We start from the raw sequence: 27,608 nt of genomic DNA on the forward strand, positions 1-27,608 counted from the left end.
TGGGTGCTCCAGTTCATCCGAGCAGCGTTTGGGAAGATGATGCTCGGGGAGTAGCCGTGATGGCAGCTGGTTCTGTGGGAATTCTGTTTTCCACAATTCCTGCACTCCCCACAATAGTATTTGATCACCCTGCACCCCACAGGGCGTGGGCAGTGGTGCGGGAGGTGGCTGACTGTGCATGGAGGGCTGAGAGGGGCTGCTGGCCCTTCCAGAGCCCGTGAATGGTTAAGCTGAGGTGGCTGAAGCAGCTGCAGCATCCCCGGCCTCCCCGGCCTTTTTAAACGCATCTGCTTGTTGCTATTTCCCGGTGTAAATTAAATCGATCGGCTGCACTCTGCCCACCCCCCGCCCCCTTTAAATTAAGTAGAGCTTTTAATCAAGTGATTTATGTTGAATTTGTGGCTCTGGATTAAACTTGCAGCCCGGGGGGGGGGAGCAGGGCTGGGAGGCTCCATAAATCACTGCTCTCTCTGGGCCCAGCTTGGCGAGGCACAGGGAGAGCTGGAGCTCGTGTTTACATCATCCCAAAGTGCAGCTCTCACCATCTCCTGCTCATTTCCTGGGGTTACCAGCAGGGCAATTAAATATGATAATAAGCAGAGCAGCTGCAGCAGAGCTGCTGGTGCTTATGGCTGGGCTGGGGAAGGGGCACGTGCAGCTGGGTGCCCACTGCGTTCCGTGGGACACGGAGGGCGTGCAGGGTCCCTGGGGTGCTGCCCTGGCTGCAGCTCAGCAGAAACCACGGGGGTGATGGCACAGGGCTGCCTGAGTGCTGGAATATTCAGCTCCTCTCTGCTCTTCCTGGTGAGCCATCCTCTCCATGTGGGCAGTCTGGAGAGGGCCATACCCCAAACCTGATCTCAGCCCCCCACAGACCCCACCTAGCGCTTTGGGGACCCCCAGGACCAGAGCACCCCCCAGCTGGGACCCTGTCAGGGGGTGCCTGCCGCCCCTCCAGCACTGCCCAGCACCGAGATCTCTGCTTAGCAGGGAGATGGGACAGGGTCCCGTGGGAAATGGCTCCAGAACACAGCAGATCTGAAGGTGCTGCCCCCAGGAGCCCCTGAGCGGGTGGGGTGTGTTGGGCATCAGTGGCTGCCTAGTGCTTGGCCTACAGCACGTTTGGCTCTCACAGCATCCTTTGTCTTCTCCACTCCTTGGGTTCCTCGTTCTCTCCTTTTAAAGCCCTGGGACTGCGCAGGGCCGGGACAATCTCCTGGCCCCAGCCCAGGACGTGGCTGCTCTGCCAGCGCTGAGCTGGGCTCTGCCCCTGCTCCCGTGCTGTTCCACCTTGGTGCAGGATGCCACGGTCCGGAGCACGGCTCAGCAGCAGTGTGGGGAGCAATCCCCCCCAGCCTGGGGGCCATGGCTGCCCCCAGCCCCCTCTGTGCCCCGAGTCCCCCCAGCTGTGGGGTCAGCAGGACCCCGGGCTCCAGCCCCGTGCAGCTGAGCAGAGCCAGAGCCAGATGTGTGCAGCTGCAGCTGGGGCACGAGGCTCCCCAAACCCTGGCTGTCCTGGGCCCTGCCCCACACCACGAGGAGGAGCAGGATGGACAGCATGACGGGCAGTGGGATGGGGACACCTTGGGGACGTTGCCACCTGCACCCATCCCGCTCCATGCGAGGTTTGACAAAGGAGCCCTTGTCCCACACGGCTTCGGCTGGGATAAAGCTCCATCTCCTTTGTTACACGTTTATAGCAGAGGCAGAAGGGCTGCAGGAATGTGGCGCTGGGATCCGGGAGCTGTAAATCCCAGCCTTTGTTGTGCTTGGGCCGCACTAAATCACCGCTTTTCCCTCTGAATACCGATCTCCTCCAAAAGTGCTGAGCGGGGCATCTTTCCCCAGCAGCTTTCTGGGGAAGAGGCTGACGCAGGGCCAGGGCTGGCGCTGGCACAGGAGCAGCATCCAGCAGAAATCCCCAACTCCCGGGCAAGGCCCGACACCCGGCTCCAGGCTGGAGCAGCGAGAGGATGCCCTGGGGAAGGATAAACAGCAGAGGAGCCGCTTCTCCCGGCTGAGGGGAGACTGGAAGGTGTTTGGCAGCTGCGTGGCTGGAAAAGCTCTCCCCACGCCAAAGCACACACGGCCCTGGATCCCGGCAGCGTTTCCTTTGCCCAGTGCTGCAGAACAGGATCCCGGGATTTATGGGGCTCCGCGGGGGTCGTTTCCTTCCCTCGCTCGGAAGGTCACGAATGATTTGCTGTCTCTCTCCCCTGGGTGCCTGCAGGGTCCTGGGGAGGTGCCCGGGGTGCCAGGCAGGGTGAGACGGTGCAGCAGCTCTGACCCGTGAGGCTGGGGAAGGAATTAGGGTATTTCTGCTCTGGAAATGGGTTTGTTCAGAGCTGTGTAAGGGAGCAGGGAGCGCCTGGGGCTCATCCCCGGCTCTGCCCGCTCCAGGCCCGGCTCCCCTGGCAGGAGGGATGATTTGCTTCAGGCTGAGCGGGGCACACAAGGAAGAGCGAGTCGAGTCCCAGCTTCCACACCTTTCTGAACTGGAACCACGGGAGGCAGCTGCACACACCAGCCCTGCACACAGCCCAGGGGGACGGGGCCGTGCTGCTGCAGGGCTGGAGGACGGGGACGTGGGAGGCACCAGAGCCCAGCCACGGAAGGGCAGTGCCCAGGTGATGTCCGGGCTCCTCACCAGCCCCTCTTCCCTCTCCATCTGTGAAAGCTCTCAGCAGAGGAATGTGCTGCTCCCTCGGCAGCCGGCGCTGGCTGCTTCTGCCTTCCTCGGGCCCAGGACAGCCGCCAGCCTCCTCCTCTCCCTCCAGGAGCAGGGGCAGCAGCGCTGGGAGCCGGCACAGCTCGCTGCCCGGGGACAGCAGGACGCTCCGGGCTGCTGGAGGCAAACGAAGGAGCCATTCCTCACCCGATCATCTCACCCCAAACCTCCCGGGCTCCCAGGAGGAATTCAGCCGGGTTTGGGAGCAGGAGCAGGCACAGGCTGGAACAGCAGGCAGGAGGAGATGCCTTCCCTCATTACGGCGCTAAGAGGCAGCAGTGACACCACAGCAAAGGTGTTATTTTATTGAAGTAACATTTGCTCCCATTTATTAGACACAGATCCAACACTGTGGACGGGCTGGATGCACAAGGAGAGGTTCAGGTACAGAGCTAAGGGCACAGAACCCCTGCCAGCTGACTGTGAGGCTGTAGGAGCCTGCAGCCTCAGGTTTAAAGTGCTGCTCTCACCTTGGAGAACTGGCTCTCAGTCGGGTTGGTCTAAAGGCTGTCTGACCTCTGGAAGAGACATGTCATTCCTACTTAGCACCAAATCTAACTTTACAGTAAGTATAAATATACATATTTAAAATCCATAATGTGAGTAATTTCTCAGCATTTACAAAGGACGGAGTAAAAAAATTAACAAATGCTAAAAACAGCTTTTCAGTATCCTCTGAGTCTGGCAAAAACTGAGTCACCACTGGAGCATGTGAGGAGTCACTTTGCAAAGCATGGAGAGTGCTTGGAGTGTATTCTGAGCCTGGTAAGGATTAACCTCACTTGGGAAAGCTGTGCAGGTCCCAGGCTGCTCCCTCACATGACCCAGAGGGATCCTGAAAGTGCAAATCTGATTTTGTCACAGTGTGTGGCACCTGCACAGCTCTCGCTGGGGAAGCGAACACCCACAGGTGCAGGCTGTTCCTGTCACTCTGCTCCTGTCCAGCAAGCTCTGAATCCTTCGGATCAGTTCTACCACTGCTCCCTCCTTCCCTGGGTTACCCTCCTCAGTAAAACTGTGGCCACGTGCTCCTTGTGGGCTGGTCACTGGTTAAAACACCCGAATCAGGACCAGGAGCCTGAGGTGCAACACTCAGGACAAGCTGCTGGCCCTGGGTGCGTGGGGATATTTCTGCAGAGGGTTTCACACTGCAGAATGAGCTTTGCTGGACCCCCAGCCCAGTTTGTTCTGTGCACAGGCCATTCTGACACGAAAAGCTGCCTTTGCTAAGCACAAACACCTGCTCAGGAACAGCACAGACAGCAGCACCATTATTAACATATTTACACCATAAGTTAAAAGTAGCAGGGTGAGGATTCAGCACAAAAGAGATGTCTGGGGCCATCCAGACAGCAGTGGCCTAGCTGCTAACAAGCCTGGGACAGAGAGAGAGCCCTTAGGACTACTGCCTTGTTGTGTAGAGCAGGCTCCTGGGAAATCCCTGCTCCCTTTGCAGGAGGTGTGGAGATGGAAGCTGCTTCCTCCCAGGGCTGGCACCAGGTTAGGCTCCGTTGGCACCGGCCTTGCTGCTCTGGGATGCTTCCATTTTGGTCTAGGGGCAAAAGAAAAGGGCAGATTTTAGGCAGTACAAATGTTGAAATTCAGAATCTTTTCTGAAGGTGTCTTCCCATTTAGCGTGGGAAGCTGCTCTGGAGAGAACAGCTGATGAGGAGCAAAGTTCTGAAAGTTAAAGGAGATAGGAGTCTGGACTCCCAAACTTGCCTTAAGCAGCATCCCAGGTGTACACATAAGCACCTAAACTGAAATCAAATATTCACAGGAAGAAAATGGGCAAAACAAACACAATCACTGCAGAAGTATTTTTACAGATATGAGGTGGCTCTTAACACCCTGGTGGCTCCAAGGGAAGGCTGGCCTGTCCCAGGGGCCCAAGGCAGATTATTAAGGAAGAGTACAAGGATTCAGTAATTCCCCCAGTTTGACTGCTCTCTGTCATGGGTGGTATTTTAGTACTGAATAGCCCTCAGTTCTCATCCAGTTCCTCCAGCTGCTCCTTGAACTCAGCGTTCACAGCATCCTGTACTATGAACTTCCACGGTTTGGCTGCAAGCTGTGTGAAGAACAATCTCCTTTGGGAAGTCTAAGAACTCTGACAAACTCACCTCTCGTGGGGGAGGCTTCACTGACGCTTCTGAGAATGGCAATTTCTCTGTTGGCTGGGACACAAATTCTTCACTCTTTAAGGAAAAAGCAGCTGTAAGCCACAGAACCCTCCTGGAAAGGGCTAAACTCCCCAGCCCCTTCTCCCTTCTGAGCCAGGCTGCTCCCTGCTCACTCTGTGAAAGCTGTGCTGGCATTTCCATTGTTTCCCCAGCACAATTTAACTATGTGGAAATATTTCTGGAAGTTGATACAATATTCTTTGATTCCTGCTGCTGCTTTTATCAGCTGGGACTAATCTAAGGAATTCACTGCAGCGTGATGCTGAGAACCATATGCTCTTGGCTTTCTTACTCTAGATATTTTGGCTCATTTTGTCCTGGACAACTGAACCCAAATTGAGTAGGAGGGCTAAAAACAAGTCCTCTTTAACTGGCTTCTCTGAGCTGACTGTACCTGGGCTGAGGCCTGAAGCAATTCAGATCCCTGGCTGGGAGCCAGTAGCGTGGCACTGAATAACCAGCTGCTCCCAGGAACAGGAGCAGTTGTGCCACAGCAGATCCCTGTGGATTCCCTTGCCTCTTAAATAAGGACATCCAACTGTGGGGCTCTTGAGGGGGGAAACAAACACAGTGCAAGAACAGACACTGCTCGTGCTCTGTGCCACGGTGTCAAACACTGGTTTTGTCCAGCTTTGGAAAGGTTTGCTCACATTCAATTCCCAACAATTTCAGCACACGTTTTCCTGCTTGCAGACTGTTATTTCTAACCTTTCTTCCCTGTACAACAGGGGCAGGATCCAGGAGGGTCTCCTGACCTTCAAGCATGGATGTCACCACTCCAGCAGCTTCGCCTGTCTGCAGAAGAACACAGAGTCAAAACTTCAGTCCACTTGTAGGATCAAGATTCCCATCACAGTCCTTCATTTTTATAATGTGTAATGGTTGAGCTATTAACCTAAAAGTTTTATTCAAACAACTTGCCTTGTTCTGTGGAATGGGAACAGATTGTGGCTTTACATCTATTAAGTACAAGGCACGGGAAAGCAGGAGGAGAGAAGAAGGAACGTTCTCCTTTAAATGCAGATCCAGCCACTGTGGGAAGAAAACAGAAGGAAAAGTTGCTTCACATTGGCTCTGTGTGGGTATTTAATACAACACTCTTTGTCCTTAAAGCAATCTTGAGCTTGGATAACACAGTCATAAGTTTCCATAATAAGAAATGGGTCTGAAGAGTTAGGAATACCCCCCCTACTTCACCTTGCTCCTATCTGGCCTCAGTTCTATTTGGTTTTCTCTTTAGCCCAGGACATAATCTGGACCCTTCATGCCTTAGAGCTGAGCTCTGCAAGTGAGGATCCAGCTTGAAACTCATGCATGAATTCTCAGGAAGCCGTGCCTGCTGTACCTGACCAGTGCCTGGAATCTGCCCTCTGAGGAACCCAGCCACAGCAGCCCAGGCCAGGGCACACTCACCTGCCCAAGCTGCTCCTTCAGCTGCTCCTCAGTGAGCCCCAGTGACCGCATCCCTCTGGCCCTGCAGGCGCTCTGCAGCTCTGACACGTTCAGGCCACTGACCCCCTCCTTGGCAATCATCTGGAATGAACAGCAGCGTTCCCACACAGGCACAGGAGAAGCCAAGACCCTGCTGCACCTGAACAGACTTCTGGAGGCCTCCAGTCCACTCTCCTGTGCAAAATTGCTCAGCATTTTCCACCTGTGCTTTAAGCCTCTTTAGGGATGGGGATTTCACAGCCTCCAGACAAACCTGTTCCACTGTTTACCCACTCACTGATTTTCATTTTGTTTCTTATCAAGTTGAAATTCCCCTTGCTACAACTTATGGCAATTACCTGCTGTTCCTGCACTCTGCACGTGTAAGTCTGGTTCCATTTTCCAAATAACCCCACTGCACATCAAGGAACATCTCTCTTTGCTAAGTCAGCATGACTCCAAAACAAGATGTTCTACTGACAATATCTGCAGTGCAAATAGTGCAAAGACTGCAAGGGTGTGGGGAGATGAACCCTCATTCTGTTTTCTTCTGGAATCTCTCACAGGGAGGATGTGTCTCCCATCAATATCAGACCCCTGCTGTGAGGGTGTGTGGGCAGGGACACAAGTCTGGTGCAAGCACCACGCAGCTGCTGTGTGCTCCTGCAGCCCCACCTGAGCAGCTCCTGTGTTCCTGCAGACCCCCCATGCAGCTCCTGTGTGCTCCTGCAGACCCCCCATACAGTTCCTGTGCTCCTGCAGACCCCCCATGCAGCTCCTGTGTTCCTGCAGGCCCCCCATGCAGCTCCTGTGCTCCTGCAGACCCCCATGCAGCTCCTGTGCTCCTGCAGACCCCCCATGCAGCTCCTGTGTATTCCTGCAGACCCCCATGCAGCTCCTGTGCTCCTGCAGACCCCCCATGCAGTTCCTGCGTGCTCCTGCAGACCCCCATGCAGTTCCTGTGTGTTCCTGCAGACCCCCATGCAGCTCCTGTGTTCCTGCAGACCCCCCATGCAGTTCCTGCGTGCTCCTGCAGACCCACCTCGTCGTCAGCCTTGATGCTGCGCAGCCGGAGCAGCAGCTGGAAGCGCAGCAGGTTGTTGGTGCCGATGGGCTGCAGCTCCAGCAGCTTGCACAGAGCCACGAGCTGCGGCCGCTCCAGGTGCTCCAGGGTCAGCTCGTCCTCGAAGAGCTTGGAGAAGCGCACGAGCTCCTGCGTGCTGGGCTGGTGGCCGCTGTGACGGATCTGAAGGAAGGCACGGACGCAAACCTGAGCGGGATCACCGCCTTGGAATCTCCTCCCCCCTTCCCCTTCCTCCCACTCCTCCCCCTCTGACAGAGACAGCTTGACAGTTAAAAGTCCAAGTGAAACTGGAAGTTTCACAGGGTGGAAGATACACCCTTCCAGGATGGGAATTGCAGTGAGCAGGGCAGCAGGGAGGCACCCAGGGAACAGCTCCACACTGCCAGATGTTTCCACAATCCTGGTAAAAATCCCGTGTTCTCTGCCCAAACCAGCAGCACTAAAGGTGTGTTTGTGCCATGGCTGCCGTCCCCAGCACGGCCAGTCCCACCTCATGCAGGTAAGAGGAGAATTGTTTCCCTTGTCCTGTGTCTGCTTTGTTCCTTTTGGCCATCTCTGTAATGGTCTCCCGGAGAAACTTGGCTAACTCCAGCTTTGCATTTAACTTCTTCTTCTGCTTTTCTTCCTTCATTTGGGAAATACAAAATTATAAATTAGAAAATGCAACATAGGAAATGCAATTGCTGTGCACATTCCTTCTGATCCCTGTCTACAGCCTTCCAGCTGTCCCACTCAGCTCAGGAATAAACTGGTGAGGCTGATCCTCACTTGCAGCAGTAGGCAGGGAACAGCAGCCCTGCACAGATATTCTGAGGAGCTATGGACACTCCACAGCCTCAGAAAGGACACAAACCTTTTTTGACTCCGTCTCAAATGTCGAGGGCAGCATTTCAGGGAAGAGCTTCAGGAACACAGGTAACAGAAACTCCATGAAGGGGACAATGACAAACACCAGGAAGGGAACCAGACGGAAGAGATCCGCACAAGTTCTCAGCAGCTGCAAGGAGAAGAGCACAGCAGAAATTGCCCCAGAGGTTATCACTCAGACAGACACACAAAACATGTCCAAAGAAGGGGTTAAGCCCCTTACTACATCACTTTATCCAGGTGTTGTGGCACTCACCCTTCGCCTCTCCCTCCTGGTGAGCACCTGCCCGTGCAGCAGCCTCCACACCATCCTGGCAGCCACCTTGGTGTCAGTCCAGAGCAGGTGGAAACCATTGTAGTAATGCTTCAGCTCATCCACAGCTTTCTGTCGCAAGGACTTTTTTCCCGCAGGAGCCTCTGTGATCTTTGTCAGAATTTTAGCAGGTTTAGCTCCCTGGTTTCCAGGGCTCCGGTGGGGCAGGGATTCACCCGGGAGCTGCTGCCAGGAGCTGGTGGAGGTGTGCAAGGCGTGGGCAGGTGAGTGAGGCAGGGCAGCGCCCAGGCAGGCACGGCGTGGCCAGGGCTGGCTTTTTGAAGTGCAGGTTAACTGGGAATCCACCAGATGGACAAGAGCAATGGCTGGCGAGCACAGAGGGCTGGAGTGCGCCAGGAGATGCGAGCCCCTGAAACTGGAGAGTTGTTTCAGTAAGAACAGAGCAGTGAGGCCAAAGAGCATCACACCCCGAACCTTTTCAGCGCCAAATCAACCTCGTAAAATTGGCTTTGCGGCTAAAATCCTGATCCTTCAGCACCGGCTGAAATACTGAGAACCCGTCTTGTGCTAGCAGCTCATCTTTTGCGGGAGAAGCTCGGTAGCGTCTCTCGGGAGTGGTTTTACCGGGAATTGGGATAAAGCTGCAAACACCCCCGGGGGTTCAGGGCCAGCCCGGGGCACCGGGGGCTCACCTGGCCCTGGCCGCGGCCAGGAGCGCGTTACAGCCGCACGCAGCCATGCCTGGGACCTCACCCCCGGCAGCGGCGGGGGGCGGCGGCAGCTCCGGGGGGCGCCGGGGGGCGCCGAGGCCCGGCTGGAGCCATCCCCGAGCCGCTGCCGGGCGCGTCGGGGCCGCACCGCAGGTTCCCACGGGTCCCCGGCTGAGCCGACCGAGCTGCGCTGCCCCCCTCCGGTCCCTGTGCTGGTGCCAAGCCCGGTGATGCCGCTCCCGGTCCCGGTCCCTCTGATCGTGCTCCCGGTCACGATCCCGATCCCGGTTCCGGTTCCGGTTCCGCTCACCGCCGGCCGCCCTCCTCCCGCCCCGCCCACCCGTCCCGTCGTGCCCCGCGCGAGCCGCTCTCACCCGTCGCCTCTCTGTGGTACCTGCGCCGTGACGTCACCGCGCCGCGCCTCCTCGACGTTAGCCAATCAGACGTCAGAATCCCGGCCCTCCTGGAGGCCCGCCCAATGGGAGCGGAGTGGGGCGGGGCCTGACCCAAGGAGCCCTCGGGAAAAGCCGCTGATTGGGTGCGAGAACGGCGGCGGCGCGCAGGCGGTAACGTCACGTGCCGGTGCGTGACGCCATCGCGAGAAGGGGGAGTTGCGCATGACGTCATGTGCATGGCGGGCGTTCGTGACCGAGCTGAGGGGCCTCGAAGCCTCTGCGGGGCCTGCCCGGGACGAGACCCGCCGCTCCCGGTCACGGGGCCTGCTGTGGGCAGGGAACCTCGCACCATTCCCGGCCATTCCGGGCCTGGGACACGTCCAGGGATGGCGCAGCCACAGCTCTCCTGAGCAGCCCGTGCGGGGCCTCTCCCTGCCTTCCCCAGTATCGCCCTGGCAGTGGAAGCCGTTCCCCCCGTCCCGTCACTGCAGCCCTTGTCAATAGGCTCGTTCCATGGACACACAGAGCTCCTCGGGAGCAGCAGAGTGGAGACTCCTCTGTTCTCGGGGGAGCAGCTGTGCTCGGAATGAGGTTTCAGAGGGGAGAATCAAGCCTTGACCTGTCAGACAAACACGCCAATCCTCTGTGTCTGAGGAGTGGATAACAGTGGAGAAATGTCCTCAGCAGGTGACAGGTGACTGGATCCCTTGAAATTTTTAAGGTCCCTTCCAACCATAGTAATTCTGAGATTCCATAAAATACTACCTGGTTTACAGAGACTAGAAGAGGGAAAACATTTCATTGTCCCAATGAAGAAAGGGTCTGGAACCCTTTGGCTAATGGATGCCCAAACAGATGAACAGTATTTTAAAAATAAATGGGATAAATGGGTGAAATAGGTGAAAAAGGGGATAGAGCTCCCGAGTCCGATGCCAGAGTACAAAACTGGGATTTAAACACATTTAGATTATTTCTAAAAGAGCTTTTCTTGTGGGAATGAGGGAAATAGATGAGTCTCCTCTCCTGTTCCTGAGGAAACTCATCCATGGGCGCTGCTGTGCTGTGCAAAGGCCTTTACGAATGTCCCTAAAGTGAGGAGCACAATAACTTTTAAAATTTTCTTTCTTACAGCTATTCGCACCCCAGCCCCTTGTCCCTGTTGTCCGAGGAGCCCCGAAACGGACATAAATCACACCCAATCCTCTCTGGTCTCCGGGTCCCCTCGGGGGTCGCTCATCCGCCACACGAGAGCGAACTACATCTCCCGTGGTGCCTCGCGGCGGGCACCGCCCGAGCGGCCAATGGCTGGCGGTGGCGCGTGCGCGTGCGGCTGCGCAGTGCGGCGGCGGCGGGGGGCGGGCGGAGGCGGAGGCGCTCGGCGGGGCCGCACTGGCACAGCCGCTCCAGCGCCGCCGCCGCCAGCGTCTCTCTCGGCCGCCGACCCGCCGGACCCGCCGGGCCCCGCCAGCGCCTCCCTCGGCCGCGGCGGGCGCTGGGGGCGGGCGGCCTCCCCGGGGCGGAGCCGGCGCCAGCGGCGGGGGCGCGGAAATCGAGGCCGGGGCTCCGTCGCGGCCTTGCTGGTGCTGCGGGAGGAGGAGGCGGAGGCCCCGCGCCGCCCCCGCCGCCGCCTTTGTCTGCGCGGGGCCGGGCGGACGCGGCGGGGCCGTGAGAATGGAACTGACTGAAGGTGAGCGCGGGGCCGCGGCGGCCCCGGGGCGGAGGGGCCGCGGCCGCCATGTTGCTGCGGGAGCTGCGGCGGCACCGGAACGGCGGGGCCGAGCCCCGGGCAGGGCAGAGCCCGGGCAGAGCAGAGCCCGGGCAGGACCGGCCCCGGCTTCGGCCGGGCTCGGCGCCGTGAGGCGGGACCCCCGCACCGCCCCCCCGGCCGGCTCCGCTCCCTGCTCCCGCCGGGGCCCAGCCCCGACCCGCGGCAGGTGCGAAATTCGGGCTTTCACCCCGGTGTCACCGTGCCTCGGCCTCCCCAGCTCCAGGAAAAGGGTTTTATTGCGCGCGGGAAGAGCTGCGCACCAGCTCAGCGTTTGTTGTTGTTCTGATGTTATTTTTTTGCAGTGCCGTTGCGTTGTGCTGCACTTTGTTGTGGTCTCACGGTGCTTTCATTTCGCTGTCGATACACTCGGTCGTTTCAGTGCAATTTGTTGTTAAAAGTCTTAATGATGACACAGTTGTACAGATATTAACTAGCCCAAAGGATAATATTAAGTAGGTAGTGGTTATGGTTGAAGGAAAAACTAGTGTGTTTTGATGACTGTTTAAGTCTTTCAGTGACCTTTTGTAGAGGTGCACAGTGAATGCCTTGATAGTTACACGTAATTTTTTAAAAATTGATTATTTTTATGAACTGCTTGAAAAGATTTTGCTCTAAAACCTGAGTATGTGCTTTATGAAGGTACGGGGTAAGGATGAAGGATGGTGGTCGAAGACTCTCTGTTTCTTTTTAATATAAACATATTTTGCATTTTCCAGTTTCACGACTTCACCTGTGTTTGAGGGGGTTTGTTGAGACATGTTGTGGTTCTTGCCCTGGCTGTGATATGTGGCTGCCTGTCATGGCATTACAGTGTTTGGTACTGCCAGAGATCTGACTTCTGGCCTCATAGCAGTATTAATTAGCCCGTGACTTTTCCTGAAGATCCAAAGTTTTTGCTCCGTGATTTCCATTTGAGTCCCAGGGCTCTCTAAACAAATGAGCCTCTGAGCTCCTTTTTTAGGCAAACCCCTTTTCTCTGCTGTCCAAGTTGTTTTTTTCCACAGCACCGTGGGAAACTTCTTCCAAATGTGCTTATCAAGCCCAGTTACAGACGAGACTGTTTTTTCTGGCATTCAGAAACCAAATACAAAACACCTTTACAAAGGTGCACAGGGAAGCAGCCTCACCTCATGCTTTAAAGTTTGTCAAGAGGCCTCTGATTCACCACTGGTGTCTGCCAGGAGGAACAGCTCAGTCCAGCTGGAGTCAGGAAAAATCCACAGGCTGCAGGTTTCCTGTTAAACACTCACGTGCAGGTGAAAATTTGGTGTTGCCTTAACGTGTGCAAACAGAGCTTTGGCTGGGGGATTTCTTAAGGACATGCAGAGAAGAATGGGACAAAGCAGATTGCCCAGACTGAATGCAGGGATTAGTAGGAGCAATTGTTTCATTTCTATCTGCAGTTCATACAGTTCTGACCCACCAGGATGATGTTCCAGGTGACAGAGATGTCCCTCTGGGTCCTGGTTAATGTGATTAGAAGCAGTGGGTATGCTCAACTCTGGGGAGGAGTGAGGGGCAGGGGCTGTGTGTGAATTGTAGCCTTAAGGTTTCAAGAGGTCAGAGAGTTTAGACACCTGGCCTGTCCAGCTCTGTCTGTCAGACACCTGCAGCAGTGACCAGCTGCTGAGAGCAGTTGCTGTGTTTGTTGGTTGGGTGCTTGAGGAGACCAGCCCTAGCGCAGCTTGGATACTGTGGGGTGAAACAGCGCAGGAAGTGGCAGTAAACATCTGTGGGGTAAGGAGGGGTTGGGAGGATGTGAGCAGAGGTTTGCATCTGGAGAGATTTAGGCCTGTGTGGACAGGAACTGGGTTGGTATTTGGACATGAAGGTGTCCTGGAGCTTCTGCTTTTGGGCCTGTTGATAGAGAGCCCAGCTCAGGGTGGCAAGGCGGTGACACCATTCTGAGCACACACAGTTGACTCACAGCAGTGCTTCCAGCTCCCTTAGGAGGCCAGCAGGCCAGCTTCTGTCTCACAGCACACACTTTCCATCCATAAAACACCTTACCTCTGACTGTGCTAGCCCTGTGTGTGGAGTGTCAGCAGAAAAGGGTGGAAAAAGGTTTTGTGAAGCCTCTGTTAAAAATATGTGTATGCTGTACTTTTATCAGTAGCTGTTGTGTTTTTCCCTGCTGTGGCCACAGCCAGTCTCAGCCAAACCTACAGAACTCTCTGATTGGGAATAAGAAAAGCTTTGGTCACATGGGATTGGAATTGTTTGATAATCTGAGGTCAGTTGTTATTTAGTCTAATGCAGCATGGAAGCAAGGTTTGAGAACTTCAAGTCTTGTTTTCTGAAAGCAACACTGAAAAGTACTCATGCTAAAACTGGTTATAGATAAGTCCAATTGCTGGTGAAAAGTTGGACCTGGAGGATCCATAATCTCTGCAAAACCTTCCCCTGACTGAGCACTCACTCTTGGAGTGGAGCTGATTTTCTGAGTTATGCTCACTTGAGCTGAGAAGTGTGGGATAGGAACTGAAACAGTGTTCACTTAGAAAGAGCCTTACTAGGCTGACTTGCCTTATTCTGTACTGCTTCTATTTTTCCATTTACCTTTTCCTCTGTTACTTTGAATTGTGACTCTCCCATGGATGACAGGAAAATATTTACTGAAGGTGTGTAGAGTCTCAATGTTTGTAAATGGCCCTGTGTCCCTGTCTGCCCTGGGAAAGGTCTAGAACAGAATGGTGGACACTCACCTTTAAAGTGGGAACTCTTCTCTCATTAGAAAATTCAGTTGCACTTTTGAAAGTGTTAATTTCAAATTGTTTCAGTGTTGATTTCAAGTTGTTTGCAGTCACTGTGAAGTGTCCATTTCCTATAAACCTTGAAATGCTGAAACTCTTTATCTGTTGATCTCCAGTGTTGGATCAGTGCAGGATCTGTTATGGGTCATATTTGGAAGCCAAATTGTGCAGCTCACAGGAGGCTGACACAGTGGGTTAATAGAGTAATCACTGGCATAGTGAGAATTTATTCTGGAATACTTTTCTGCAAGATCAGCTGGAAATGCTGTTGCCCTGTGGTCTGGGTGGTGTTGCTGTGTGGCAGGGATGGCTCAGTGGTAACTGTGGGGTATTCCTCACATTTGTGCTTAGGAGGGACATACACAATGTGATCCTTCCTTGGGTTTGGATGTTGAGATTCCTCAACATCAATCATGCTCAGGATTGCTCATTGTGTCCTGTTTTGGTGGGTCATTCTAGGGCCTCTCACTGTAATGCTGCCCAGATACCCAGATATGGACAGCATGTGGGGCCTGATCCACTGGTGCAGAGTTCTGGGCAAGGAGGAGGGTGGGAAAGTCTGTGTGTGTTAGCAATGATGACAGCGAGAGGCTGGGCAGGAAGGAGCTGGCAGTGATGTTGGTGCTGTGGGAGGACAGAGAACAGCCTCGGTGCTTTGGGGCTGCTGGGGCAGTTCCATGGAGCCCTGACCCTGCTCCTCAGCCTGCACGGAGTTACTGATGAAGGAATTTGGGATGGGTGGGGTGTGATCTTCCCAGCTGTGCAGCACAGCCTGGCACCCAGGCTGAGTGACACAGGTGAGCTCCAGAACAAATGAAAAAGAAACAAATCGTAGCTCTGTTCTTCAATGGTAGCTCCTAAATCTGGTGTAATTGCAGTGCTTTGAAGGTCATTAATCCACACTTCTGTCATGTAACAAAACAAAGCACAATGACAGCCACCTCTACAGAGCCTGTGGGAGCTGCATTGGCAGCTGGGACTGTGCCCTTCCAGCTGTGGATGTTCCTGAAGTGCTGCCACAGCTTCCAAAGAGTTTATTAAAAGTATTCAGAAGAAAAGATTGAACCCAGCCTAGTGGGAGAATCTACTGTTTGCTCTTCAGTTTGGCAAATGAAAAGTAACAATTTGGTGGTAAATAGTACAAACAGTCCCACTTCCTCTTCCCAGAACAGGAGTGGGTTGGGGTTTTTGACCTTGCTGTGCAACCCCACGTGCTGCTCCACAGATCTGCATCCCCTGACAGTGACACTTGTGTTGGTTTGCTGGCTGATGTGCAGAGCTGTGGAGGGAGGGATGGTTTCATGGCCCTGAAGTTTAAAAGTTCCTGCAATGAGAAAATTCTGCTGCAGAGCCTTGTGCTGTTATTGCCCTGAATTGCTTAATTACAGTGATAAACATGCCCGAGTTGATCTCACAGGGCAGTGAAGATAAGGACAAACATAAATTTAATCTAAGTGTGAAGATAATCGAAAAACATCACCCCAAAACATCCAGCACAAATCTGATCAAATTCTTGTTCCTGCTGGAACTTCAGTTGCTTTTTGCAGTCTTTGAGGAAGGAAGTTGTCAGTGTTAAGAAAGCTTTTAGCTAAAGTATTGAGATGCTTGGCTTTGGGAGGGTGAGAACTGTGTGTGGGCAGGGTTTAATGGAGGTTCCCTTTAGAAGAAGTGTCTGTGGGATGCATTAATGTCATTTCTAACCCTGAGCAAAAGGGCACAGTAACCCTTCTGTGTGCCCACACAGGCAGAACAAATACCATGGGGCTGTGTTTGCTTTGGAAGGGCTGAACTAACCTTGTGGGAAGCAAACTGGTGTTTCTTACCTGCAGGTCAGGTCACTGTGTGTTGCTTCTTGTTGATCATTGAGCTGTTTACATGAATGCCAAAGCCTTCTCTGAGCCTGCAGTTGAGTTTTGGAAGTCTAACTTTGACTGAGTCTGATTTTGGTGGTTTAATATGCACTGGAAAGTTGAAGGTGTGTATGCCAGTGCTCAGCTGGAATCTCATTCAGTGAGGAACCTCAGGGTTTGGGGATCTGTTGATGCTGAGGCTCAGAAGCATGCAGTGCTTAGTATGAAAACAAGGTGTGAGGGGCAGGAGAATAGCCCTCCTCACACAGCTGCTGAGAGCCAGTGCAAGCAAACTGTACCCTGCTTTTCTGGGGAAGGAAGAGGTTGGGAAGCTCCTGGGAGCCTGCTGCAGGGCACTGGGTTCCCAGTGATCAAGGTGGAATGACCCTCTTCTTTTCATCGTGCTGTTATTCAGAACATCCTATGGCTTGCCCAAAGGCTGCTCATGTCTCGAATTTTGGCAGGGATGTGGGGAGGGAGGAGGAGGAGAGGTTTCTCTGTTGTTTGTCTTTCTGTGGTGTTCCTGGCTTGTGCAGTTTACAGTGACTGTGTCAGGAGAACTTGGTATCTCTTACATGCTGCAGGGTGAAGTGCTGTCCAGCTGTTTGGGGTTGGAATAACCCTTCCATGGGCTGGGCATCATGAGGAAGGCTGTAGAGAGCTGGGGATTTTAGCTCCATTATTCTGACTTTGCAATGCTTGGGCACTCATAGGTGCTTCTGATATTTTCTGAACTGTCTTGGAAAAGAAGAAATTTGCCATATGAAAGACAATTCGGCCCTTTGTAAAGGCTCAGTAACACCAGTCCTCTAAATTGATGCGAGGGTGGCTGCTGAATAGGGAGGGGGAAATTGTTCTTGAGATCCCTTTTATCCTCAACTGTTTAATTTGCTTAATTACTGTTTTTTAATTTACACTGACTTCTTATTTCCCTTCCCCTGCCTCTAGGCCCTATGAGAAAAAGGGAAAGCTAAGGATGCTGGAGCAGAACAATGGATTTCTCTTTCTCTTTCATGCAAGGGATCATGGGAAACACAATTCAGCAACCACCTCAACTCATTGACTCCGCCAACATCCGCCAAGAGGAGGCCTTTGATGGCAGCAGTGACATTGCTGAGGATGGGGGCCGGACACCGTACGAGGCTGCGCTGCAGCAAGGCTTCCAGTACCCCACGCCCACGGCAGAGGAGCTGCCCCCGCTCACCAACGGCTACCCCCCGGCCATCAGCATGTACGAGCCCCAAGCCAAGTACCAGACGTACACTCAGTATCCCAATGGGTCGGCCAATGGCTTTGGGACAGTCAGGAACTTCAGTCCCCCAGAGTATTACCCCATGGAGAACTCCAATGCGAGGCCGCATGACGTTCTGGAAAAACCTTCCCCTCCCCAGCTGCCACCTCCACCACCACCTTCAGCTCCACAAGTGGGGATTCCAAAGAAGACTGGCTCACCAGAGATCAAACTCAAAATAACCAAAACTATCCAGAATGGCAGGGAATTGTTTGAGTCCTCCCTGTGTGGGGACCTGTTGAATGAAGTCCAAGCGAGGGAGTATGCTAAGGCAAAACATGAAGGGAGGAAAGAGAAAAGGAAAAAAAGTAGCAAGCATGACTCTTCCCGATCGGAAGAGCGCAAGTCACATAAAATTCCAAAATTAGAACCAGAGGAGCAAAATGTAAGTGGAATGGTAATTTCAGCCATCTGTACACCTGGTATTGTTGATGGAGAGCGTGTCCAGCAGGGTTTGTCCTTGTTCTGGCTGTGTGCACGCTGAGTCACCAGGCTTTAGTTACTCGTCAGAGCCTCAGGATGAGGTTGCCAGGAGCTGTGTTTGTAGGTAACACAATGTTGCTTTACAGGCTCATATGAAAAACAAATTTTAGAAAAGGTTATATAGTGTTTTTTAAATATTATTTAGTGTTATAGCATGTTTAGAGTTTGCTACACTCTGGCCAGTGTTGAAGGTAGAACTTCTGGATAAAAGCTCACGCATTCCTGAAATTGCCTCTCACAAGAGATTGTTGAGTGGAAAGTCAGGCTGCTTGAGGTATTCACCAGTGAAACATGAATTATTCTTGTACCATATTGTCCATATCCAGGGGATGTACATCAGGTGGTATTAACTGAGATTCTGGGAAGCAAAGACACAGATTATGTTGGTGCCCTCTCATTCTTTTCCTTTCAGTTTCATAAGCCACTCCAGTACTTCTGTTTCCTTTTCTCGTGCTTGTTCTGCCACCTCTGTGGTTCTGGTTTCTGCCTCTCCCAGTTTGAGGGAATGGGTGGCAGAGAGGCTGGTAGTGCCAGGAATGGGGAAGTTGCCATATCTGGCCAGGACAGAAATTGCCCAGCAGAGGCTGGGCTGTTAGAGAATGTGGCTGAGTTTGTTGTAAGGTCTGTAAAAGCCCTTGGTGCTTGCTGCTTTCAGGCAGAAGATCCTGTCCTGCAGGGATCAGCTCTGATGCAGTGGAGTGGGTTCTGTGCTCCATGGGGGTGCTGTTGGAGCCCCTGTGGGGTGGCTGGAGGAGCTGCTGTGTCCTGCTGGCACTCCATGAGCAGGGTCTCTCATGCACTGTGCCTGCTTTCTGGCCAGACTCTTATCACCCCCACATCAGGCTGTCAGTTTGTTTCCCTTCTCACCAGTGACTCCTGTTCTACTCCTGGAGCTTCAGCTGTACCTCTCCCTCTGCTTACCACAGGAATGGAATCTTCTGTCTCTCACAGACTGAACTAAAACCTTACATCTTGAATTCCAAGTTCCTAGTCATGTGTGTCATCCAGAGTTCACCAGAAATCTTAGTCTTGCTATTGTCTTCCTTGTTGCTTCCATTTCCCTTTCTAAAGGTGGTGTTGCAATAAATGTTTCATGTTACCCAGCCCGTTTCAGACATGGGCTGCTCTGACAGGAACAGGATTTTGTGCTGGTGGTTTTCGGTATGAGTTTGCCAGGGCAGTCTCAAGTTCATCATGCCATCATTTTGCTTTCCACTGCACAGTTTCATCTTCATGTACTCTTCTGTCATCTTCAGTGTTAATGGTGTGAGACTTGTGACTTGGGATCATCTTCATAGGAACAAACAACTTTTGGTACAAGTATAGTTGTTTTATAGTTTTACACTCAAAACTGTGAGTTTTGAGTGTAAAGTTTTGAGTTTTACTGAGGCTGTGGCAAATCAGATGATCACCAGTTGTTCCTTATTCTGACACTGTAATCTCGGTGGAAATCCACTGACTGTGAGGGGATGGCCATACTGCAGAGGCCAGAATGGAAATGTTGTGAGAACACTGGTGAATGTCAAGCTCTGAATCCTTGTTTTAGGAACTGGCCTCTCTGCTCGCTAGCTGGGAGTTTGCAGCCTGTGAGCTCAGCTCGACTCTCCGGGCAGAGGGGAGGTTTCACCAACTCCCTGTAGCGAAAGAAAGGCAGGAATCAGTGCTGTGCTTCCTGCTGTACAGAGAGGAAGAATTTCTGCCCACCAAACAGCAGTGTGATTAGTCTTAAATGGTGGATGTGTACAGACAGCTCCAAACTGGGCTGTGCCACCCCTGACCTGAGCTGCTCTGTCCCTTTCCTTGTGTCCCAGCTCCCTGGAGCACACGGCATGGACTGGTGTGGGGTCTGGGCTTGGACTGGGAATAACGGGGGATGCCATCATTATTAGTTCCTCGCTGCTTGTGTCTGATGTCTCCTTTTGCTGCTCTCTGAGTCCTTTGACACTTCTCTGCTGCAGGAAAAGCCAGTGTGTGGCATCTGTCTCCTGAGATAGTTCCCAGCCCCACTTATCTCAGCCCCTGACCCTCACACCCACTGGCATGGCCGCCCCACATCAGTGCCAGCTTCTGGTCGGGGCTGATACTGCTCTGCACTGTGGACTTTGGATCCTCCAAATATATTTGTCAACACTATGCAGTTTAACATCGTTTTTACAATTGTCATGTTGTATATTTAGCATAATTTATGTACTGCAGTTCTTGCAAATAACTGGTGTACAGTGAGATTCACCACATCAATATGGATATGCTCACATGGGGTTCTCTGGTTTTTGGAAATTGTGTGCTATTTTAGGTGGAAAGTTATTTGAATTTGCTGTTTCTTAATGTTTGTTCTTCTGTCATCTGTTACAGGAGAACATAGTTATATCCAGGTGTGATAGTAATGTAAATAGTGTAGGGGAGATATTTATTGTGATGTTGCTGTGTTAATTGGGTACAAGAAGTAGACATATTCATATTTTCTGGATTCATGGTTGCCTTTCTCTCTGCAAATTATATTTTTCTGCCTGGTTTCACTATTATCTTCTGCTGTTTTACTGTCCCCTTACCTTGTTTGTGTTTGTTTCCTTTCTTCTCTTCGTTGTTACCTATTTCTTAGAGACCAAACGAGAGGCTTAGCACACTCTCTGAGAAACCAAGAGAAGATGCAGTGTTGGAAGAAGCCCCGGTTAGTACATGCACCAGTTAACACTTTTGGAATTTAGTGAATGTCACTATTTCTGGACTGTTTCTTCCATTGATTCTTTAATTTATCTGACAAATGAGTTGTCATTTCTTTTAAACTCTCATTGCTCTCATTGCTGCATCAATGCATCTCTTATTGTACTGGATTTATTGCTTTATTTTATCCTAAAAGCAGTATTTTTAATCAGCTTAGGAAGCAGAATCGTTTTTGGGGGTGGTGGAAGTTGCTCTTTTGTGTCTCAGTTTGTCGGTGATGTTGTTACATAAATCCCAGCTGTGTGCAGCTCCTTTCTTTCATGTTTCTAAGAAATGTTTTTCTCATCTTGGACTATCAGACCTCAGGGATCTCTGAGAGAACAACAACAAGTCCCTGTGGATGGTGTGTGCATCTCCAAGTGCTCTCAGTCCTCTCCCGTGGCTTTGACCTGGTGTTTCCTTTGCAGGTGCAGCAGCTCATGCCGTCCCTTCCAGTGCAGGTCACCCACGACGTCAAGTTCCAGGTTGGGGATCTGGTTTGGTCCAAGGTGGGGACGTACCCGTGGTGGCCTTGCATGGTGTCGTGTGATCCGCAGCTTGATGTGCATACCAAAATTAATACAAGAGGTAAGGGAGGAAGCTCTTTGCCAGAGTGTCAGGTGTCTGTAGCTGTTCCTTTGTTAAAAATACCTTCATTCTAAACTGCCTTTGCGGTGTGAATTCTGCTCTGTGTGTGCTGAGCAGGACAGTTCTGACAGGCACAGTACCTGGTACGTGACCTCTGCAGGTGGAGCTGTGGGAATGGGTTGTGCACTGGTGTTTCTGATTTTCTCAAATCAGTGTGAGAGTGTTCAGTGTGGGCAGGCTCCTGAACTTCCATCTTAAACTGTTCTGGATCTGGCCTGTTGTATTTCTGCACTTAAGGCAGGTACCTCCACTTTCAGGAATGGAGTGCTGGGAGGAGGACAGTGTGAGCTGAACAGGCAGAGCGATGTTGATACAGCTGCTGACTGGTGTTTGGTGTTTCAGGTGCCCGGGAATACCACGTGCAGTTCTTCAGCAACCAGCCAGAGCGGGCCTGGGTGCACGAGAAGCGCGTCCGGGAGTACCAAGGGCACAAACAGTACGAGCAGTTACTGGCTGAGGCAGCCAAGCAAGCCAGCAACCACTCTGAGAAACAGAAGGTACAGGGGGCACTGGGGAGATCATCTCTGTAAGGGAGGTGCTCTGGGGCAGGTCTGGAACTCTTCAGTGCTTTGCCCTGGGAAGGACTGGCTGCATCTCGCTAGCAGGGAATTCAGTGCCTACATTCAGTGCCAAAAATACCCTGTAAACGGAGAGCAGACTGCAGTCTGCTGCCTGAGAGATGCAGAGACCCTCAGGATTGTGTTTAAGTGGTGTAGTGGCAAAATCTTCAGTGTAACCAAGTGCTTGTCTTGTCCCTTAAGATTCGCAAGCCCCGGCCACAGAGGGAGCGAGCGCAGTGGGACATTGGCATTGCCCACGCCGAGAAGGCGCTGAAAATGACCCGGGAAGAGAGGATAGAACAGTACACCTTCATTTACGTAGACCAAGAGCCAGAGGAGGCTTTGGCCAAGGCCAAAAAGACTGCTGCTTCCAAATCAGAGGCCAGGAAGAACCGGCGGCCGAGGCCAGCGCCGAGCACGCAGCCGGAGCACACCGGCGGCGCGGCAGGGTCATCGCCCCCGCACGTTGAGGCGCGCAGGCTGGGCCAGCGCCGGCAGCCCAGCCTGGAGGAGGAGGAGGCACCACCTGTGAAAATCGCCTGGAAAACAGCTGCAGCTAGGAAGTCCCTACCAGCTTCCATAACCATGCACAACCTGGATCTGCAAAAGTGTAACATGTCTCCAGTTGTTAAAATTGAACAGGTTTTTGCCCTTCAGAATGCTGCTGGGGATGGAAAACTCATCGACCAATTTGTTTATTCCACCAAGGTACATGTTTGGTGCAGTGACCCCTCCTTTGCTCCAGAGTTATCCCGATCCTGCCTTACCGGGGAACTTCAGCTGTGTCCACCAAGCTTTCACCATCCATGTTCCTTTCATTGGAGAGATTAACAGACAGATGTGACAATAGAATCTTTCAGTGCAGCTCTGACAGTAGCTCTTGCTGGTGGCAGAGCAGCTCCCTACAGATAGCCATATTTTTGTTCATAACACGTTAAAAATATTAAAGCTGTTTAACTTCAGCTTCCTAGTTGAAATAATTCCAAAATTCTTGATAAAATCAGTGGTTTTGTGGGAAACAGATGAGAAAACTGTTAATATTGTACTAAAAAGTAATAACTACATTTTGTGTAACAGACTTCTAAATTGAGTTCTGCCTCTGAGCTTCCTTCAGGTGTACAGCAGCTTACCACAGTCAGTGTTAAGGAAAAGGCTTAGGACTATTTCTCTGCCTCCTTCTTCTGCCTCTCTACCTGGAGAGTATTTATTTCATCCTAAGCCCTATAGAGAAGGTAATGTTTAGAAAAGTCACTGGAATTATGTTTTCCTTGTGTGTAAGGGGAGATCGAGAGGGGTGGAAAGTTCTGCAGGGAAGCAGCTCTGTAGTAGATTAATCCTGTGCGTGTGTTGGGTTGGAGAGCATTGATTATTTCTGTTCTGAGATTCAGGGGCAGGTCTGTTACCTGGTAGCAACACACCTTTATAACAGGGGAAGACAATCGTTTCCTCTTTTCTTTTCAAGGGAGTTGGTAACAAAACAGAAATAAGCGTCAAAGGACAAGAGAAACTTAATTCTTCATCAGCTCAGAGAAGTGAAAAAGCAGTGGTGCAAAACACATCCTCTCCTGAGACGACTTCTGGGGCAGCAGGTAGGGAAACAGCAGTCCTGGTCTGAACCTGAGCCCTCAGCATGAAAATTCAAATATCAAACCCAGCATTTTCTCATTACTTAAAAATGATTAACATCTTTCTGTTTACATAATAATTGTACTGAGCATGGCTGGTGTCACACATGGTGAGCCAACACACACAGCACAGCTTGGGGGGGGGATTGGTGGTTTGGCCTCTGAACTTTGTCTGCAGCTTACAGCCTGAGTCATCAGGGGATGATGGCCTGTGCAGAGCAATGGCAAGTTGCTTTAGAAGACAACCCAGTGGATGTGTGTTAGCAGGGTATTGCCATGGCTTTTGGCCTCAAATATAAAGTACAGGAGCTGTGGTGAAAGCAAAAGAGTCAAGAGTGGCACATTTCAGTAGGGAATGTCTGAGTCAGGGTGGAGACTTCCCTAGGCTTTCTTGCTGAGTTTTTGCATGACCTGTTAAAGAACAGGGACTTTTAAAAAACTGCTTCAACTAACTCCACCGACCAAATGAGGTAGTGCTTGTCTTCTGAAGCCATCTCAGGGGGCACATCATAAAGCACTGAGTTTTGAAATATCAGCTCTGATGGAGAAGAACCACTGAAGCAAATAACAGAACTTGGGCCTGAAATGGGAAAACCTTGAATAAGCTATTTGAATTTCACAATGTAGCCAGGTGTCACTTCTGCTTTAACTATCCATCTGTTTGATTATTTCTCCCTTTCCAAACATGAAATAAATGAGAACCAGTCAGAAATCTCAGTGGACAGCATCCATGAGTCCTCTGCAAACACGCTTCAGGTTCTGTCAGTGTGCTGGTTTTAGGCAGGGTTATTTGATGTGTTGGTTTATGGAGTGTTTGGGACTGCAGCACTTGGCCAGGCACTCTGGATTTCCTGCTGTGAATGGGGATTCCCCTGCTGTTGACAGCGGTGGTTCTTCCCAGCTGTGGTTGCTGTGGCTACTGGAATTGCCTTGCAGCAGGAGAGGCCATTGCTGTTCTGCTTCTCTCACCTGGGATCTAAAGGCTTCAGCTTCCCTATGGCTCCTCAGATGTAGGTGAGAATTCTGAGCCTCTCTTTTTTCATTTTCTTAGGCTTTTTGGATACGTAACACTCCACCTGCTAACACCCTGTAAGTGCCTGAGCTTACCTGCAGTGCACACTCCAGTCACTCTCAAAGCCATTCCCAAAGTCCAGTTTTTGGTCCCCTCTTGTGGAACATAACTGCCAAGTCCTTTTTTCAGATGTAAGGTCAGTGGAACTTCAGAATCCCTTTACGGTGAAGTATCTGCCAGACTGACTCTGGGAGTCCGTATTGATAACCTGCAGTCAGATGCCCAGAATTCACTAATGCTGGAAAGATAAGTCCCCTAATTGAAATCTGCAAGTGCAGCCCTGAGAATCCTTGGTGCTTCTGGCCTGCAGACACTGAACTAGGATTTATCTCAAGCGAGGTGGAGAGCTGTTCCAACATCTGTCCTGAAACTTTGGATGAAAATATACCTGAAGGTGGAATGGGAGCATTGTGAAGGGGATGACTGGATCCTTGGAAAGCAGGAAGAGGAGAAGGTGCCCGTTGCAGTGGTCAGTGTTGCTGCCAGCCAACATTAGGCACTCTGGTTCTGGAATTCTCTGATCCAGGGCTTGATCTTGTCTCCTTGGCTTCAGCAGGGGCAGCACAGGGAGAAAATCCCTTCTTGGTTAAAGTAACTGTTGGTCACATCTGAAGCTGCTTGAGGGGATTTTGGTCACACAGCAAAGTGACAAAAGATGTTGCCCAGCTCTGATGTGGTGACCCACTGAGGCTGAGGGAGTTCCTCATGGCATGGGGGCCTATTGGAACCAGAAGTTACACGTGGACAGACATGATGGATGTTGACCCGAGTAATTAATTTCTAAATGATTAATAACTAATTGCTATTATTCATTAATTCGTATGCTGTAAAAGTTCTTTCCCTTGAAGAAAAAGAATTTTTCCCCTCAGCAATCCAATTGTTGTAACATGATAACTTTTCCAGCTGGATAGTTCAGTTACTGAGACATTCCTGAGCCATGCAGCCATGGGAAAAATGCTCATCCAATGGATCAAGAGGAGTTTTCATTTTTTTCTCTGAAGTCCTTTTGCAAGGCTGTCTTTCAGTCTGGTTCAAGCCCGTGTGTGTCTCTAGATACTTGATCTACTGACAAGACCAGGCAGGTTTACAGCTCCTAACAGTGCATCCATCTGGCTCAGTCAGCTCCCAGGAGTTTGCAGTTTTGCTTGGAAGAAAACAAAGTACTTCACAGTTGTGTCCTCTTTAGGTGAAACCTCCCGGACTGAAAACCCAGAATAATGCTTCCCAGCAGCTCACTGTAAATCCTCAGGTGCCAGTTTTCTGTCAGCTCCAAGTGTGTGCTTGTTCCAACAGCTGCCCATGGTGTTGATTGTCATGTCTGTGGCTCTGTGTGCCTCTTTGGGAGGTGCTGGACCACAGAAAGGTCTTTAGATTTTGCTAGCCTTAGTTGCCAAAAATCCAGCTCCCTCTTCATCCGTTGAAATGTCACAATAACCTTCATTAATCTGAGGGTTTTTTTCTATGGTAAAATTTTTAAAAACTTGCTTTTCACATTCATTAATGAAGGTAACACACTGTGGTTGATGCTTCTGTTTGTGCTGAGTTTTTCTTCACCTCGAAACCTTCAGGTGAGCATTGAGGTCTGGTGTGGCTGCAGGTGGTACAGGGTGAGGCTGGCTCCAGGTATGTGACAGAGGCTGTCCCCCACAGAGGGGGGCACAGCTCTGGCATTTTGGGGGAAATCCTGGAGCTGTACGTATGAAATTTCTAGTTTGTTTTTGTTCAAGGAGTTGGTTGTGGCTACCTTCCCAAAACACCAAAGATGGACTGTTTGTTTCAAAATTACCCAAATGAAGACCGTGCCTGAGAGGTGTGTTACGGATTATGGAAATCTGTTTGCCCTAAGCTGAATTCCAGCCTTTTGTTCCACTCTTGTTACTTGTGTCTGTTTTCTGAAGCTGATCTGTCTCTGGAATCAGAATGTGTGTCTGCAGCCACCGCACCAGCTGGTCAATAGCTTGGAACTGAATTTAAAAATAAAATATTCAAAAGAGGACAAAGTCTTGGTTTCATTCCTTTACCTCTTGTTTTGATGCTGCACATCTTGGTGTACCTCAGAAATACAAGGAATCATATAATGGAAACCTTTTTCCTTCTTCAGGTTCTGTAGAAAAGAAGCAACAGAGAAGATCGATTCGAACCCGCTCTGAGTCTGAGAAATCTGCCGAAGTTGTGCCAAAGAAGAAGATCAAAAAGGAGCAGGTTGGCTTCCTCCATGTAGAGAGTTAAAATATATCGTATTCATAAATGTTGTGGCTTATATTGGTGCCTTTTTATTTTTCTCCATTTTTCCCCATCGGGTTTCGGTTTGGACTATCCTCCATGAAATCCCCCTGTCAATGCCATTGCTGTGACTCTGCTACTGGCATCTTCTCAGTATCAGTCAGGCTATGGAATTGGGAACGCAGTGATGGATGACTCCTAATGAACCTGCCATGTTTCCTTTGAGATTTCTGTTCTGAGCAAAATGGGTTTGTTTCAGTGATTTCTCTTGGATGGAATTGCCACCAGGTTCCTTCCTTTGGCTCTTGATTTAGCTGCTGGTTTGTGTTGAGGTTTTGTTTTTCAAATGAAGTTAGAGTGATTAATTTGACCACTTCTGAAAATGGACTTCAAGAATGATTTCACTTAAAGATGAATAGTCAGACTTTCATGTTGGCAGACATCAGTAAAACAGTTCTGGAATATACCATTTTTTCCTGAAACAGTTCTCACGTGTACAGGGCATTCCTTTAATCTGGATGTCAGATAGACAAATGTTGTTGCTTTAAAAAACTTTTAATGATAAAAGATTTCTGCATGGAAATGAGTAGGAGAGTGCAGTGGATGGACAGAAATACCAAAACCTGCACACACTTTTAACAAGTTTGTCAAAGTTGTTGGTTCTTCTCTTGCATGGTTGATTTTTCCCTCTTCAAGGACCTCTGTCTGAAAGCTGCGAACTTCTATATAAATGTTTCATAGTTTAGCTTTTCCCAGTGAGAATTTTTAAAGAGGGACAGTCAGGATGAAGATTTATATGGGAAGGGGAAAAAATATTTTTATGTCTTTAATTTATTCTTTGCCCTTTGCGCTTTATTTTGCACTTCCTTCACTTCAGAGACTGAAAGTGAACTCAGTTGCTTTTTTGGGGGTTTTTTTCCCTTGTTTTCCCTTTGATGCTGCAGCATTTCTGCACTGCTGTGC

General features: G+C 50.9%; 2 protein-coding genes across 9 annotated transcripts in view; one reads left to right on the forward strand and one right to left on the reverse strand.

Moving 5' to 3' along the window:
• Nucleotides 1-3,007: 3,007 nt before the first annotated feature.
• LETM2 (leucine zipper and EF-hand containing transmembrane protein 2) lies at nt 3,008-11,008 on the reverse strand. 2 transcript variants are annotated; one of them, XM_086865714.1, is made up of 10 exons: nt 9,672-11,008; nt 8,550-8,982; nt 8,280-8,423; nt 7,917-8,051; nt 7,385-7,588; nt 6,325-6,444; nt 5,833-5,943; nt 5,620-5,706; nt 4,852-4,926; nt 3,008-4,280 (listed from the first exon to the last, which is right to left on the reverse strand). In XM_086865714.1, the coding sequence occupies exons 1-10, from the start codon at nt 10,022-10,024 to the stop codon at nt 4,230-4,232; spliced, it is 1,713 nt and encodes a 570-aa protein (XP_086721840.1). In that variant the 5' UTR covers nt 10,025-11,008; the 3' UTR covers nt 3,008-4,229. The 2 variants fall into 2 exon arrangements, with proteins under 2 accessions (XP_086721840.1, XP_023796544.1); XM_023940776.2 differs by lacking the exon at nt 9,672-11,008 and adding an exon at nt 9,260-9,581.
• The window catches only part of NSD3 (nuclear receptor binding SET domain protein 3), a 38,028-nt gene continuing 20,142 nt past the window's right edge, over nt 9,723-27,608 (forward strand). For 2 of the 7 annotated variants that reach the window (XM_086865705.1, XM_086865710.1), the window contains exons 1-8: nt 11,209-11,359; nt 16,992-17,719; nt 20,417-20,485; nt 20,946-21,105; nt 21,508-21,662; nt 21,927-22,433; nt 23,188-23,314; nt 26,524-26,624. In XM_086865705.1, the coding sequence (XP_086721831.1) occupies nt 17,036-17,719; nt 20,417-20,485; nt 20,946-21,105; nt 21,508-21,662; nt 21,927-22,433; nt 23,188-23,314; nt 26,524-26,624 (1,803 nt within the window). In that variant the 5' untranslated portion in view covers nt 11,209-11,359; nt 16,992-17,035. Of the gene's footprint in view, nt 10,367-11,186; nt 11,360-16,991; nt 17,720-20,416; nt 20,486-20,945; nt 21,106-21,507; nt 21,663-21,926; nt 22,434-23,187; nt 23,315-26,523; nt 26,625-27,608 lie in introns of those variants that run through there. The other 5 variants (XM_086865706.1, XM_086865708.1, XM_086865711.1 and 2 more) reach the window with 5 other exon arrangements.

Source organism: Cyanistes caeruleus, chromosome 29 (genome assembly GCF_971803275.1).
Source record: "Cyanistes caeruleus chromosome 29, bCyaCae1.hap1.1, whole genome shotgun sequence".
NCBI lineage: Eukaryota > Metazoa > Chordata > Aves > Passeriformes > Paridae > Cyanistes > Cyanistes caeruleus.

What these genes read in the sequence shown, in the direction of transcription:
- LETM2 (XM_086865714.1), bottom strand. Translation starts at nt 10,024, where the DNA reads ATGGTGCGAGGTTCCCTGCCCACAGCAGGCCCCGTGACCGGGAGCGGC. An exon ending in TTGAGACGGAGTCAAAAAAG is followed by an intron (nt 8,052 to 8,279) that starts GTTTGTGTCCTT and finishes TCCCAAATGAAG; the next exon opens with GAAGAAAAGCAGAAGAAGAA. An exon ending in TTCCCATTCCACAGAACAAG is followed by an intron (nt 5,707 to 5,832) that starts GCAAGTTGTTTG and finishes GTTCTTCTGCAG; the next exon opens with ACAGGCGAAGCTGCTGGAGT.